The 16,935-nt window shown below is 39.8% G+C and overlaps 1 protein-coding gene across 4 annotated transcripts in view; it reads left to right on the top strand.

Moving 5' to 3' along the window:
• LOC133536840 (serine/threonine-protein kinase DCLK1-like) overlaps positions 1-16,935 on the top strand; it is a 29,891-nt gene that overhangs the window by 11,408 nt on the left and 1,548 nt on the right. The window contains exons 4-16 of one of the 4 annotated variants that reach the window (XM_061877472.1): positions 59-158; positions 4,908-5,024; positions 5,118-5,212; positions 5,282-5,369; positions 8,333-8,499; positions 8,844-8,963; positions 10,711-10,857; positions 10,947-11,080; positions 13,337-13,414; positions 15,384-15,477; positions 15,545-15,625; positions 15,685-15,825; positions 15,900-16,935. The exon at positions 15,900-16,935 is cut by the window's right edge and continues 1,548 nt beyond it. In XM_061877472.1, the coding sequence (XP_061733456.1) occupies positions 59-158; positions 4,908-5,024; positions 5,118-5,212; positions 5,282-5,369; positions 8,333-8,499; positions 8,844-8,963; positions 10,711-10,857; positions 10,947-11,080; positions 13,337-13,414; positions 15,384-15,477; positions 15,545-15,625; positions 15,685-15,825; positions 15,900-16,112 (1,575 nt within the window). In that variant the 3' untranslated portion in view covers positions 16,113-16,935. Of the gene's footprint in view, positions 1-58; positions 159-4,907; positions 5,025-5,117; positions 5,213-5,281; positions 5,370-8,332; positions 8,506-8,843; positions 8,964-10,710; positions 10,858-10,946; positions 11,081-13,336; positions 13,415-15,383; positions 15,478-15,544; positions 15,626-15,684; positions 15,826-15,899 lie in introns of all 4 variants that reach the window. The other 3 variants (XM_061877474.1, XM_061877471.1, XM_061877475.1) reach the window with 3 other exon arrangements.

Below are 16,935 nucleotides of genomic sequence, written 5' to 3'. Positions count from 1 at the left end.
TAGTTTATTTTCCATTAAAATGTGATATTTATGTTGATACGGATGTTATTCCTTGCAGGTAACATGCCTTCAGGACTTTTTTGGGGAGGACGACATATTCTTTGCTTGTGGGCCCGAGAAGTATCGATACCAAGACGACTTCAGTTTGGATGAAAGTGGTAAGTGTTGTCTCTGTAGATTGATATCACTGTCAATGCTCGTTTATCGTGGCAAATTGGTTCCAGGCTTGACCGTGGTAAACACATTTTCGAGAAGTAGGACTATTATAAATAAAATTGGATATTTTCATTGGTAAAGCAAAATAACTGTTTATGAGCTTCTAGATATGTTTTTAACAAAATTAAAGCCCTCTAAACATGAACTAAAACACAAATTGTGACTTGAATTCTCATTTTACCGAATTTTTCGGACTATAAGTCGCAGTTTTTTTCATAGTTCGGCCGAGGGTGCGACTTATACTCAGGAGTGACATATGTGTAAAATTATTAACACATTACCGTAAAATATCAAATAATATTATTTAGCTTATTCACGTAAGAGACTAGACGTATAAGATTTCATGGGAATTAGCAATTATGAGTGACAGATTGTTTGGTAAATGTATAGCATGTTCTATATGTTATAGTTTTTTGAATGACTCTTACCATAATATGTTACGTTAACATACCAGGCACCTTCTCGGTTGGTTATTTATGCGTCATATAGCGTACACTTATTCAGCCTGTTGTTCACTATTTTTTATTTATTTTAAATTGCCTTTCAATTGTCTATTCTTGGTGTTGGGTTTTATCAAATAAATTTCCCCCAAAAATGTGACTTATACTCCAGTGCGATTTATATATGTTTTTTTTCTTCTTTATTATGCATTTTCGGCAGGTGCGACTTATCCTCCGGAGCGACTTATACTCCGAAAAATACAGTACCTAATATAGTAACCTTGAGTGTGTTCTCCTGTAGATTACAATGGGTCCCCCGCGTGTCATTGCTAAGGCTGTCGCCCGGTCACTAAGACACGGCCAATACATGAAAATATTTCATCCCGTTCTGGGTAATTCCTCTGGCCGTGTGCGCGCCAAAAACTTTGTCAACTTGACAGTTGCATCTACGATCATTAGCCATGTTGTTAACATTCTGTGTTGTCAGTCCACATGGCTCACAAGTCTCACCATTGTTATGTGGAGCTGCCATTGGTGTCTAAGATTAAATGTATCCTTGAATCACTGGAGTTCAAATCCACTTAGCATTGCCCGTACAGCTGTTGATGGCTGATAACAGTCTTGTATTAAGTGGCGCACCAATACTGCTACATCTGGTCTTTTGACAGTACTCACCAATGGAGATGTGTCATTGATGAGAGTTGAAGATGTAGTGCATCAAAAAGTTGTTCAATTTGATTGGCGTCCCACTGGATGTGAATTCTCCCTGCCCACTGGGTGTGAGTTTTCCTTGCCCTTTTGTGGGTTCTTCCGAGGATGTTGTAGTCGTAATGATTTGTGCAGTCCTTTGAGACATTTGTGATTTGGGGCTATATAAATAAACATTGATTGAATGATTGATTGATTGATTTTAGCGGTTAAGATACAGTAGCGCCAAGATTTACCGCCATGTTGTTAGCAGAGTTCACCTTTAACCCAGAAATGGAAGCCCTGCTAGATGTTAATATTTATTAATCGCCACAAAAAGAAGACAAATACTGCACTGACATACACACAGTACAAGACATAAATACGACTCAATTCACCACTTTATTTAGGCAAGTTATATATAAAATATGCTTAATTGTTGTCTGTTTTGAAGCATGACGTGACAAGGTAGGACTTTATTATTATTATTATTATTATTTGTATTTTTATACTCTATTGTTAAATGAAACATGACATTAACATACAGCAAGCAGGGTTTACCCCAAATTGCCAAAACACCTGTGGCGGTTGGGGCGTAGTCAACATGATGTCATTGTATAATTTGCCTAATCTGCAATGATGCATGTATTTTCTTTAAAATAGTTTTGCATATTTTTAAAAACTAATCTCTGGTATTACCAATTAAAAAACCTTTTTTTTGTTTATATTGATTTGCTCTATTTTTTGATTGCTGCTGCTTATTGTACACTTTACTTGGATAATTTTTCAAGTTTTTAGAGACTTCTTCAATTCTTTTAGTGATTTTTCTTTAATAAAAACAACTGGCAACACATTTAGCATATTTTTCTGGTGTTATTGAAGACTATTTGTGTTTGGAGACTCTTTACGTCTATCGCTCAATGCATGCGACGAACAGCGACCCTGACATCCCATCTGCTTCACGCTGCTGCTCCAACTGCATTTTCTGTCCTTGTCTTCTTACCGTCTTTTCAATGTTTGCACATTGCACATTATGTAGATTGCTGTCTGCGGGTATATCTTGGATACATGCAGCGTCCGCTACAGACAGTCGCGTATGAATTGCTTACGACAGCCGAATTCCGGTGCATCAATAGCCAATAGTGTGCAAATAATAGGCTTTATATATATACAGGATATATATATACTTACTTACTTTAATTCCTAAAAAAAAGGCGGTTGTTAAAGGACCGCAACTGATGTGTACGCTGTGACGCAGTTGCATATATGATAAATAAAACTGACGTACTGTAGATCCATGCTAATGTCCGTGTCTCCTCTACTTAACAGCCATAAAAAGATTAAAAAATAATATATATATATATATATATATATATATATATATATATATATATATATATGTGTGTATATTAGGGGTGTAACGGTACACAAAAATTTTGGTTCGGTATGTACCTCGGTTTAGAGGTCACGGTTCAGTTCATTTTCGGTACAGTAAGAAAACAACCAAATATACATTTTTTGGTTATTTATTTACCAAATTTGTAAACAATGGCTTTATCCTTTTAACATTGGGAACACTATAATAATTCTGCCCACGTTAATCCACATTTAACTGCCTCAAGTTGTTGCTTTAATTAAATAAAATGACAACATCTTTCTTCTACATATAAAAAGTGCAACATTAAACAGTTTCAAGTCAACTCATCATGCTTAATTTATTACAGCATTTGGGAAGCCTGTAGTTGACTTTTATTATGTAAATGTTATAATTTTGTCAAAATGTGATTGCAGGCACCCTGCCATTCAAAACTAGGCTGCTACATTACGTATGATTCATGTAACTATTGCTGAAAAATAGTACAACTGCAATAGGAGGGACTACTCATTCCTGATATCTATGGAGTTCATGTTAGTTCATGTGAAATAACAGACAGACAGGGCTTTGCTGCCCCTAACACACACACACACACACACACACACACACACACACAGAAAAATGAGCAAACGTAACGCTAAAAGATAAATTAGCCTTCACATCACCTCAAACCAGAACTGTGAGCAAGCTGAGCTGCAGTTTAAGTTTCTAGAATTTCAACGGGCTCATAGTGATGTTTGTAATAGTTGTGACTGGAAAGTGTTTTTAATAATTTTGGGGAGGGTACGCTGTCCACTGCTAAACGCACATATCTGCTTCGACAACGAAGCATATACAACATGCGTTCGGAATACGCACTGCTGATTTGCTGTTAAATCGCTCTGAATACGCACTGCTGATTGGCTTTGTATGTAACCAATCAGATGGTTGTGTGGGCGGGACAATGCCAGGTGCTCACTGCTCAGACAGAGGCAGAAAGCAGAGCAGCTTGTTAAAACTTGAGTTTACAAACTCGTTCGATACACCCTCGTACCGAAGGGAAACCCCCATACCGAAACGGTTCAATACAAATACACGTACCGTTACACCCCAAGTGTAAATATATATATATATATATATATATATGTATATATATATATATATATATATATATATATATATATATATATATATATATGTGTGTGTTTACTGTTATGACTGTTTTGCAAATATATAAACAAGGTTAATAGTTTTTTTGCCTTTCCTTTCTTTTAAATGAACAACATAAACATTTTTCTAATAGTTGAATTAGCAGCACAATTACAGTAAAAATACATATTTATGAATGAGTCCTTTTTGTTGTTCGTAAGCACTTGCTTAAAATAACTTAAGCTGCATTTAGAAGTTGATGGAAAAATTACAGCCATTAAAATGTGTACGCTTTATTATCCGATCAATCGACGAGTCGTTAAGATAATCGTTGACTAATGAAATAATCGTTAGTTGCAGCCCAAGACCGAAAACAAGGTTTGCTTAACCTTGCATCCAGATTATTATTATTATTATTATTATTAGTATTAGTATTAGTATTATTATGCCTCTTTTCGGGGCTAAATGAATGCAGACTCAGCCACCTGTAACAAGTGCAAATTTTAATTGTGATATTGTGTAAAAGTAACATCTTGTAAATTAAATAGCGACCTGACAGAGGCATTCTGTAGTCTGACATTTTTTTTACACTTTATTGCCGCACTCCTCACAGCAGCTGCACAACTCTCTCATAATGCAACCATTACTGTCGACAAACAAGGTGCATTCATGAACGTTAGAATTCTGATCATCAACAGAATATCACAAGCACAACATTTTTTTCCCCAAATTTTATGTTTTTGTTTTTTGCTGCGATGATTATTAAAATGAGTTGCAGATTTTATTTTGTAGTGGTAAACTTCATTTGTTGAACTTGTGTGTCACAAAAATTTGCAAAAGTAAACAAGGTGCATGTTTTCCATTTAAGGCGTATGTTTTCCATTTAAGTACCAAGTTCCAAGTACCGTTTCAGACGCAGTTTAAGCACCATTATATTTACAAAAGTTTGATTTGGCAGCAATATCGAAAATACACATCACTAGACTAATGCAGAACATATAACTGTAATTGCCATTAAAAGGTAAACTCACAGCTTCCTTATTGGTTTCTTTACTTTACAGACTGCAGGGTGGCAAAGTCTTCATCCTACGGTCGACTTCCGTCTGTGCACGGCCGCTATTCTCCAAGAAGTGGCGGAATGTCCCGCAGGAGCAAGTCTCCCTCATCTACTGGCTCTGGTGAGACAAAGGCAGGATGTCGAGAAAGCAAAACTTGTTGAAATTTCAATTTACATCTGAATTTTAATTTTTAATTGTTGTCCTACCCAACAGTTAACGGGACAGCAGGAAGCCAGCTGTCAACCCCTCGGTCTGGAAAATCCCCCTGTCGCTCTCCGACTAGTCCTGCAAGCCTCAGGAGACATCAGGTCAAACACACCGTTTTGTTATAGCACCAGATCACAATTTTACCATCGTCGTCTTCTTCTTTTTTGTAGGGTTCTCAGCACAGCAGTTCGTCACTCTCTTTAGCCTCCATCAAGGTGTGCAGCTCCATGGATGAAGGAGACGGACCCAGCATCGAAGGTGAGGTCACAACTGTCAAACTCAAGGCCTGCAACATCATTTTAAATGGCCTGCAGAAGCCAGGAAATAGCATGCGTCTATAAAGTAATCTTATTTAATGTATTTGTTCTTGTCATTTTGACAGAAAACATATGTGCTACATGAAATTTAATACATTTTAAACTTGAATATTATTCAAAATTGCATTTTTTTGTTAAAATGAAATAAAAATCTATCTGTGTTGGCCCTGCGATGAGGTGGGGACTTGTCCAGTTTGCACCCCGCTTTCTGACCGAATGCAGCTTGACCCTAAGAGGGACAAGCAGTAGAAAATGGATGGATACATTATCTGCTTGATTTATGACTTCAAAGCAAGTTACCATATTTCCTTGAATAGCCACCGGGCATGTAATATGCGCCTGCCTTGAATTACTGCCAGGTCGAACTCGCTCCCCAAATTTATTAGCGCATGCTTACTTATACTGCCGGGTCAAAGTCGTGACGTCACGAGTGATGCTTCCCCTGTCGTCATTTCCAAAATGGCGTCGGAGGTTTTTTTTGCATTTACTATGTGTAAACCAGGGGTCTTGTTGCACAGCCATACAGATCACACTGATGGTTGTGATATAAAACAACTTGTCTTTAACACTCTTACTTTTTTTTTTTTTTTTTCTCCAAGATGGCGCTGCTGTAGTGGCTGCTGTAGGCAGGAGCTCTGTGCTCTTGTGTCATCCTTTTGTGTTTCCCTCTTGTTTTCATGTGTTATTATATTTTTTTGCATTTTGGTCCGGGACCCTTTGGGACTGTGTGACAAGGGGTGGCACTTTCGTGACCTCTGTGGTGCTTTTTTTGTGGACTTTTGGATCTGCCTCCCGGGAGCCTTTTGGCCATGGAGACCAGCTGCTGGGTCTCTGCTACACCGGAGTCTGTTTGGAGGGACTGGAGGAGATGCGGATGAGGGGACAGGGCTGCGGAGCTAGCACTGAGCGCTGGGACGGAGAGGCTTCGCGGTGTCTCGACTGGGTGAGCAGGTGTCGGACACATCAGTCAACTTGGACGTATCCTCGCTCATCCATGCGGACTGGACATTGGCCGAGAGTGGAGTCGGCTGTCTTGGTTGCTTTGTTGGGTCTGCTTCTGTCTCTGGCCATGCTCCCTCCTCCCCAGCGGACAATGGCGTGGAACACCGCAGAGGCCACCACAGTGTATATGTTTATTTTACTTTTTATTCATAGCTGTATGTAGAAGTGTCTGGTTGTATCTGCTGCTTTAATGTCTTTAATGTCCTCTGTGTTCTTTGAAGTTTGATGTTTCCCTCTTACACACATGTAAGAGGGATGTGTACTATGACTATGAGTTGTTGTTTTTTTGTTTTTTTTCCCTTGGCCTCAGTCTGCACCCCCACTCCAGGGCCCGGGCTAAGACCGATTTTTTTAATTTTATTTTAATCTTCTATTCTTTTCTTCCCCCCGCCCCCCATGTTTACCTGTATGTCATCTTTTTTGTAAGGGGCGCTGGAAGCCGGCAGACCCGTCAGCGATCCTGTTCTGTCTCCCTGTAATGTTTGTCTGATCTTGAATGGGATTGTGTTGAAAATTGTAATTTTCCTGAAGGAACTCTCCTGACGGAATAAATAAAGTACTATCTAATCTAATCTTATCTAATATGCGCCACACTTTGTGAACCCACACCAAACACATTTCTGGAGAACATTGGCTCTGTAAACACATTTTAAACGCAACATAAGGATTACCCGGAATTCCAATGCATCCATGACTCTTGGCTATATCATACACCCCGCTAGCATTCACCCCCCCCTCTCCGTGCGCCGGTTGAGGTGGGCAGGGCTGGGGGCGCGTGTATATAATAGCCAAGAGTCATGGATGCATTGGAATTCTGGGTAATTCCTATGTTGCGTTCATAATGTGTTACGGAGCCAATGTTCTCCAGAAATGTGTTTGGTGTGGGTTCACAGAGTGTGGCGCATATTAGTAACAGTGTTAAAGTTGTTTATATCACAACCATCAGTGTAAAAGGTATGGCTGTTGACCAAGTATGCATTGCAATCTCGTATGAGAAGCAGCGACATGCATGCGTCCGACCGGCACGCAGATAGCATGGTGTAAAGGTGGGCGCGAAGACATGTTGTAGAGCAGTGGTCCCCAACCACCGGGCCGCGGCCGCTGAAGAATGATTATTATTATTTTTTTTATGTCACACTCAATTTTCTACTGCATGCCATTGGTAAGCGCCGGGGTGAGAAGAGGTTTTAAAATTATTAGCGCCTGCTTACTTTTACCGCATGCCTTGAATAAGCGCAGGAGTGAGAAGAGGTTTTAAATTAATTAGTGTCCCGGCGGCTATTCAAGGAAATACAGTATCCATCGAATTGTTCACTGTAAAAATGACAATACATTTTAGTGTAAAATTAACTGTGTTTTTTACAACATTACTGTAAATCGACAAAACTCTACCTCTGGTTTTTTTTACGGTCGACTGAGCTGCCAGTTTTTTTTTAACCTTAAAATCTATGGTGGTTTTTACGGTGTATTAGTGTAAATGTAGAAACAGTGCCACTTTTTTTCACGGTAAAAGACTGGAAGCTCAGTTGGCAGAATAAAAAAAACAAAACAGTGGTACTGTTTTTCTATTTACAGTTACACAGTATGTTGTAAAATACTTTTTTTCTTACATTTTACAGTAAAATTCTGGCGACTTAACTGCCATTTTATTCCCTAAAAAAGCAGTGGTACCGTTTTCCATTTACCGTAATATGTTGTAAAAACGGTATGTTTTACAGTAAAATTCTGGAAGTTTTTTACTGTAAAATCTACAGATTTTGTTTACAGTTTAGCCTACATTAAAAAAACAAATCTAATGGATAGGCAAATTCAAATATTATATGTCAATGAAAATAAGTTTGACACCACTGGACTAGGTGTTTAGACATTGAATATGAAATTGTGTATTTTCCCCTCACATAGCTGAGCCCATGGACGAGACCACCGTCCCTGTCGCCATAGCAGAGAGGTACAAAGTGGGGCGCACTTTGGGGAGCGGGAACTTTGCTGTGGTGCGGGAGTGTGTTGAGAGATCCACTGGGAGAGAATATGCCCTCAAGATCATCAGCAAGGAGAAGTGCAGAGGAAAGGTGCAAGTGAGAACACATAACGTCTGTGCTACTATCCGCTGTTATTAATATTACGTCCGCCAGGAGTTTATGTAATCGTGGCCGTTGGTTTGTTTGTTTGCAAACTAACTCAAAATTAAAATTATACTTCAGCCCCACAAAGACAGTGGATGAGTTTTCATTTACCATTGTCAGAAATGGGATAAGGAACAAGTTATTACATTTGGTGACTGATCCGGACGGTTGTCTGGATTCAGGACTTTTTTTTTTTTACTATCAGAAGAGCGAGCCTAGAGAAGGTTAGCACTTCTTTGAGTACGCTTCTCATTATTGATATCCATGTTTGAATTTTCTACACCATGCAGGAACACATGATCCAGAGCGAGGTGTCCATTCTCCGACGCGTCAAGCATCCCAACATTGTACTGTTAATTGAAGAAGTGGACACCGGCAATGAACTTTATCTCGTCATGGAGTTGGTTAAGGTATGTTTCTCTTTTTCTAAAATTTGTGTCACTTGTCAACAAAAAAAGGATACACAATTCTCAAAACTAAGGCTGCACAATTAATCAAATTTTAATCAAGTAGAGACGTTTATTTATTTTATCCCTCAGCAAGCGTCTACAGTTGTCACGCATCTAGTCTTCCATATATACAGGGTGTCCCAGAAAAACAATTTTTTGCAGGCCAATCGTTTTGGCAACTTTTGTTCAAATAACCTCACATTTTCACAGGATGTATAGGAACAGATCAAGACTTTCTTTCTGTCCCCCTCATGCTAGAACAGGGGTCGGCAACATTTACCACTCAAAGAGCCATTTTTACCCGTTTCACAAAATAAAGAAAACAATGGGAAACACAAAACTCTTTTGAAATTTTAAAATGAAGTAACACAGCCTACAAAGTTTTTTTTATACTTTGTGCTATGTATAAACCAGGGGTCTCGGACATGCGGCCCGCAACTTTATATAAAAATTTAATATTAGTGCGGCCCACGAGTTTTAATTGAATGCCGCTTGACAACCTCACAATTGCCAACCATCCCAATTTATCCGTGAGACTCCCAAATTTCAGGGCAACTGTTCTCTCGAATGTCTGCTGATTTTCATCCAAACGACAATATTAAGGGCGTTCTGTGAGGACTTTGCGCTTAACACCCTCTACAAACGTAACAAATAGTTTGTCAGCCCATTTACATATTGTATGTGGCTTCTGCAGACACACGTAGGTGACTGCAAGGCATACTTGTTCAGCAGCCATACAGGTCACACTGAGGGTGGCCGAATAAACAACTTTAACACTCTTACTAATATGGGCCACACTGTGAACGCACACAAAACAAGAATGACAAACACATTTCGGGATAACATCCGCACCCTAACACAACATAAAGACAATAAAACAAATACCCAGAATCCCATGCATCTCTAACATTATACACCCCTGCCCCCCCAACCCCGCCCACCTCAACCGACGCACAGAGGTTTGGTGGTAGATTTCAGGGAGAGGCATTGAAATCCGGAAACTTCCCGGAAAAATGGGGGGGTCGGCAAGTATGCAGCTGAGCCACATCAGAGTGATCAAAGAGCCGCATGCGGCTCCCGAGCCGCGGGTTGCCGACCCCTGTGCTAGAATGAATGAACTCAAGCAGAGTTCATCTGAGCAGAGTCTCCACTACGGACTGGATGTGTGCCGTCTCACAGGTAGTGCACATATTGAACACTTATGAAATCGGTTTCAGAATAAACGTATGTTCAATACCTAAACTGTTCAATTTCATTGAGCTAGAAATAGTAGTTTTCAAGATAATTGCTTTTAAAATTATGTCTAATACACCATGTGAATCTATGATATGCACACTAACAAAGAAGAAGCCCTTTATGCATATTATTGATAACTGAATATATAAATAACATACAATATGCAAACAATAGTCAATATAATAATTATATACAATAAAATAAAGACGCCAAAAAAAAAAAATTCTAATGAAATCGTAGCCCCTGAATCGTAATCAAATTGTGAGGTGCCCAAAGAGTCCGCCGTGTAATAAATAAGAGCTAAAACCATCATGATGTGTTATTATAATAAAGGACAAAAACAAAGATTTGGCTTGCAATATATGGATAACATTTATTTAACACAGTTAAGGAACCCCATTATTCCAATTAGATTACCACATTTGTGCAGCCCTAACTCAACCTCATTTCCCATTACTAAATGTCATTCAAGGGTGGCGACCTCTTTGACGCCATCACCTCCTCTAACAAATACACGGAGAGGGACGCCAGCTGTATGCTGTTCAATCTGGCGAGCGCCATCAAGTACCTGCACAGTCTCAACATCGTGCACAGAGACATCAAACCCGAGAACCTGCTGGTGAACAACAATCTCAATAAAAACAAAAAAATAAATTTGCACCCATTGAGCCCACAGTGATGCCCCAAAGCTGCTTATTTTCTTCACAGGTCTACCAGCACCCTGACGGCAGTAAATCTCTCAAGCTGGGAGACTTTGGCCTGGCCACCGTTGTCAATGGTTACCTCTACACTGTGTGTGGCACGCCGACCTACGTAGCACCTGAGATCATCGCCGAGAAAGGGTGAGTCTAACTCTGATACATGATAGATGAGACATTTAATCCAGAACCTAAAAATGCACAACATAGGCGTCTGAATAAGAACCAATAGAGGACCTAGATCGTAAACTCATCCTTTTATAAAGATGACACAGGACTGCAATATATTTGTGGCGATGGTGGGTTTTGACATAATGATGCCTAATTGCATTGGCATGGAAACGTAATGGACGCCATGGCAGAGACAACAAGTGACTAATTACAAAAATATTTAGAATAGGGGTGTCCAGACTTTTTCCACCAAAGGCCGCATAACGAATAGTCAAAGTATGCGGGTTAAATTGGTTTTGAATGTCATTAAAATAGTTAGCTTCATATTTTGACACTTCTTTCCCTACTGTCCTTGCACACTACACCGCTACAACAAAGATGACGGGGAGAAGATGCTGCCGGAGGTGTGCAACGTAAAAAAGACCGCCTACATAACAGCGCATCCGGAAGTGACTGTCAGTAAGAGGCTCGAAGATGATCTGTAAAACATAATCTATGCATCATTTTGACAAAAAAAACACCCAGGTTTTCCCACACATTCATTTACGAAAAGAATTACGGCCGCCACAAATTAAAAAAAATAAATAAAATACATTTATTTATTTATTTTTTTTATTTATTTATTTTTTTCGGCTTTTGACTCGCTCGACCGCTCATAAAAGCAATGGGACTCTGTCTCTGAATGGAGCTTGTAGTTACATATTATATAAGTATGTAAATATTGTATAAATATGTATATAAATATGTGCATAAAGTGTTGTAATTATATTCCAACTCCGCGTTCTTCTTGGTCATCGCCGCAGCCGCTGCCTTTCTTCTGTTATTTGTTTTTGTCTGGGTTTTTTAAAGTCACAAACAAAACAGGGCTAACTTAGGGCTTTTAGGTGAGAAGAGCGATATGTTTTCATGTCGGTCTCCAAAAGTCTCTTCTAAATTTGTCACCTGCTGGTTGAAACAAAAATGCTATCTAGAGGGATGCATAACATGTTTGTATAAGGATGGTTAAAGGGGAACATTATCACAATTTCAGAAGGGTTAAAACCAATAAAAATCAGTTCCCTGTGGCTTATTTTATTTTTTGAAGTTTTTTTCAAAATTTTACCAATCATGGAATATCTGGAAAAAAGGCTTTAAAGTGCCTGATTTTCGCTATCTGTGCAGCCACCGTCCATTTTCCTGTGACGTCATCCAGTGATGCCAATACAAACAAACATGGCTGATAGCACAGCAAGATATAGTGACATTAGCTCGGATTCAGACTCGGATTTCAGCGGCTTAAGCGATTCAACAGATTACGCATGTATTGAAACGGATGGTTGGAGTATGGAGGCAGATAGCAAAAATGAAATTGAAAAAGAAACTGAAGCTATTGAGCGAATAGCTATTAACGCTATTCGGCCATGTCTGCCTTAGCATCGCCGGTAAAATATGCAGACCAAACGATCGGGACTTTCGGATCTTGTGACACTGGAGCAACTTAAATGCGTCAATTGGTAAGTGTTTGTTTGGCATTAAATGTGTATGGAGGGAAAGGCTGGATGCAAATATAACTACAAATGTACATACAGCTAGCATCGATTAGCATGCCGTGCTAATCAATGCACACTCCACGTAAATCAACTTGAATCCCTGATCGTGTTGTTATACCCTCCGACAACACACCGACGAGGCATGATGTCTCCAAGGTACGGAAAAGAGTCGAAAAAACGTTAAATAACAGAGCTGATTTGAACCGATGTTTATAATGTGTTTGAGAAAATGGCGGATTGACTACCTAGGTGACGTCACAACGCTCCGAGAGCGAAAGGCGAAAGGCGTTTAATTCGCCAAAATTCACCCATTTAGAGTTCGGAAATCGGTAAAAAAAATATATGGTCTTTTTTCTGCAACATCAAGGTATATATTGACACTTACATAGGTCTGGTGACAATGTTCCCCTTTAAGAAGCAGTCACAGTGGGTACCATCGTCTGCTGGACAGAGTTGTAACAAAAATCTGCATTCAGACTGTCCCATTATCATGTGTTTTGATAGGCAGGTAGTGCCAGCCCTATTGTCTGTCTGTGACAGCCCGCCCCCAAAAAATGAATGCATTTTAAAAAACATGATTGTAAAGTAACCGAAATATTGAAAACATGTCCTAATATGACGGAGTGCAGCGATCTTTTGACAATAATGGATGCAAGTGTACCTAATGTTGTGGTCAAGTGTATTCTCTGTTCCATACCAGATATGGCCTGAAGGTGGACATTTGGGCTGCCGGTGTCATCACTTACATTCTGCTGTGTGGCTTCCCGCCCTTCAGTTGGTAGGTGCCTCTGCATCCTGACTCTTTAACACATGGATGTTTCATTGAGGGCCACTTTGAAGTTATGGCTGCCCTCAGAAAACCGTTTGTTACACGGAATAATATACAAATATAAAGGATATAAAGGAGTCGGCCTCATTATATTATCCAATATCATTATATTGGCCACAATATTAGCCAATATCATTATATTGGTTCAGTGGCCAATATCATTATATTGGCCACTGAACTGCTAGTTCAGTGGCCATAATTTTACTGTAAAATTTACAATATTTTTACTGCATAACATTTTAATGGAAAAATGGTAACAGTTGTTTTTTTAATGCTAAAATTCTGGCGAATGAGCAACAGGTTTTCGGTTAAAAAATTTTGAGTGTACACTTTCTCGAATAACCGTATGATTCACGAATCATAAGTCAAGCAGATATTTGTATATTTAAAACAATGTTTGGAATATATATTTGTTGTATTATTAGATATTAAAGTTGAAAAGATATGCAATTGCATATATTTTTAGTGCTGTCAAATGACTAAATGTTCTAATCAGATTAATCATGAATAATCTCAAATTTTTACTTGCTTGCATAATTGAAATTAGTTTTAGGAAAGACCCCAATATTTTGACACAAATGCAATTACTTCCTGATGAGTCTGTACTCTGCATGCATACATGATTGATGCAGTAGTTTTTAAGAGTTAAAAAAAAAACTTTCTTTTGATGTTACCATAAAGTAAGTAATTAAAGGCCTACTGAAATGAGATTTTCTTATTTAAACGGGGATAGCAGGTCTATTCTATGTGTCATACTTGATCATTTCGCGATCTTGCCATATTTTTGCTAAAAGGATTTAGTAGAGAACATCTACAATAAAGTTTGCAACTTTCGGTGCTAAGAGAAATGCCCTGCCTCTGCCTGAAGTCGCAGACAATGACGTCACATGTTTGATGGCTCCTCACATATTCACATTGTTTTTAATGGGAGCCTCCAACAAAAAGTGCTATTCGGACCGGGACAACAACAATTTCCCCATTAATTTGAGCGAGGATGAAAGATTTGTGTTTGAGGATATTGATAGCGACGGACTAGAAAAAAAAAACGCAATTGCATTGGGACGGACTCCGATGTTTTTAGACACATTTACTAGGTTAATTCTGGGAAATCCCTTATCGTTCTATTGTGTTGCTAGTGTTTTAGTGAGTTTAATATTACCTGATAGTCGGAAGGGTGTCTCCATGGGTGTGTTGACGCGCAGTGTCTCAGGGGAGTCGACGGCAGCTATGGTCGGCACAAGCTCAGCTTTTCTCCGGTAAGAAGCGACTTTTTAACCACAATTTTCTCACCGAAACCTGCTGGTTGACATGTGTTCGGGTTCCATGTTCTCTTGACCGCGCTCTGATCCATAGGAAAGTATCACCTGCAGGAATTTTAAACAAGGAATCACCGTGTGTTTGTGTGGCTAATGGATAAAGCTTCCCAACTCCATCTTTCTACTTTGACTCCTCCAATAGTAATTGAACAAATTGCAAAAATTCAGCAACACAGATGTCCAAAAAACTGTATAATTCTGCTGTTAACGCAAACGACATTTAGCTGTGTGTGTGCGCAGCGCTCATATTTCCTAAAAACCCGTGACGTCTTCCGCACAGGTCATCATTACACGACGTTTTGAAGACGAAACTCCCGGGAAATTTAAAATTGGAATTTAGTAAACTAAAAAGGCCGTATTGGCATGTGTTGCAATATTAATATTTCATCATTGATATATAAACTATCAGACTGCGTGGTGGGTAGTACTGGGTTTCAGTAGGCCTTTAACTTGACAGCCTTCAGTTTTTCTGTCAAAATGGAAAATAATTACATCTAGTAAGAAAATATAAAGTTCTGTTTTGACAGTCTTATTTCCAGATGTTTACTCCTTTAATAAATACACTCTTTTGCCAATAAGTTGTGTTTTAATTCCCACGTCAGTGGAGAGGACCAGGAGGTTCTGTTGGAACACATCTTGAGGAGTGATCTGGAGTTCCCTGCGCCGCACTGGGACAACGTGTCAGACTCGGCCAAGGTCTGTGCTCCTCAGGAGCCTTCAGAACCCACCGGTGCTTGTACATGAACGTGCGTGTTTTGTTCAGGCTCTCATCAGCGGGATGCTGCAGGTGGACGTGGACCAAAGACTCTCAGCCGCACAAGCGCTGGAGCACCCCTGGGTCAACGTGAGTTGAGGGAGACTTTGGAGGTTTTTGTTGTGTGCATTTTACAAACAACACAGCAGTGGTGTGCGGGGTATTTGCTTGCACAGGATGATGGCGTGTCCGAGAACCAGCAGCAGCTCCCTGTGGCCATGGGGATCAGGAAGCACTTTAACACGGGACTGAAGAGCAACATTACAACTGCAGGTGTCATGGTCATCAGTGTACGTGGGATTCGCTTCACTGTTGATGATGGACGCCATCACAGTTTCTAATAAAGACTTTGCTCCCCTTCCAGAACACTCCGCTTGATAAGGAAAAGCAAGTTTTCCGGCGACAGCAGCAGGAACACGACGCTAATCTCGCCTCCCACTTCCCGCATGGCGCCAGCTCCTCCTCCTCATCGCGTGGTGCTAATGCCGTCCTCTCGCCCGCCGACTTCACATCAGAGTCCGAAGACTATTCCCCGGGTTCGGCGGACACGGTGCGCTCCCCCATCTCTCCCTTCTAAGTGCATGCAGGACGCCATCCAGCTGCTGGACATGGTGAGCGACATCATTGGGACAGTTTTCACCCCTAACCCACCTGACCTTTGACTGTATGGGGAAGGACTGCTCCAATTTAGTGTTCTGCCGCCCTCTTGTGGTCAATATTGTATATTACAAGAAGCTGTTTTACATGCAGCATCATGGCACTGGACTTCAGCAACTGTTACTTTAGTGCTGCAAAAGGAGGTGGTGGTGAATATGCTGCTATAACATATACAATTTAAAAACAGTAATATTATTAACTAGTGATGGTAAAGAGACTGCACTTTTTTTGGAAGGTTGCCTATCATTTAAATCTTTATAAAAGACATGAACTCGTAAGTAAACGCTAACAATTGAGCTAACTGGAGTCATTACATTGTGCGTCACTATAAAAACATCCAAAAGCAACAACAATACTCCCTCCACATTTCATGATCTGAATATTACCCAGTATAGGATAGGATATACTTGTATCTGTGTTGGCCCTGCGATGAGGTGGCGACTTGTCCACCTTCCGCCCGATTGTAGCTGAGATAGGCGCCAGCGCCCCCCGCGACCCCGAACGGGAATAAGCGGCAGAAAATGGATGGATGGATGGGAAACTACATTGTTGCAGTGCAGGTGTTTACATACAGTAACACAATTCAAACAATTATAAGTGATAAATACTACATATCCCGCACCAATATGTATAGATAAAAGGTAAAATGAAACAAAAAAAACACTAATGTACGTTTTGGATACCAAGACAAATCACAGTAATCACATAAGTGTATTAGCCATATTGTTATAAGCGCTAATGTT

Source organism: Nerophis ophidion, linkage group LG18 (assembly GCF_033978795.1).
Source record: "Nerophis ophidion isolate RoL-2023_Sa linkage group LG18, RoL_Noph_v1.0, whole genome shotgun sequence".
NCBI lineage: Eukaryota > Metazoa > Chordata > Actinopteri > Syngnathiformes > Syngnathidae > Nerophis > Nerophis ophidion.
This window is presented reverse-complemented; position numbering and strand designations above follow the sequence as displayed.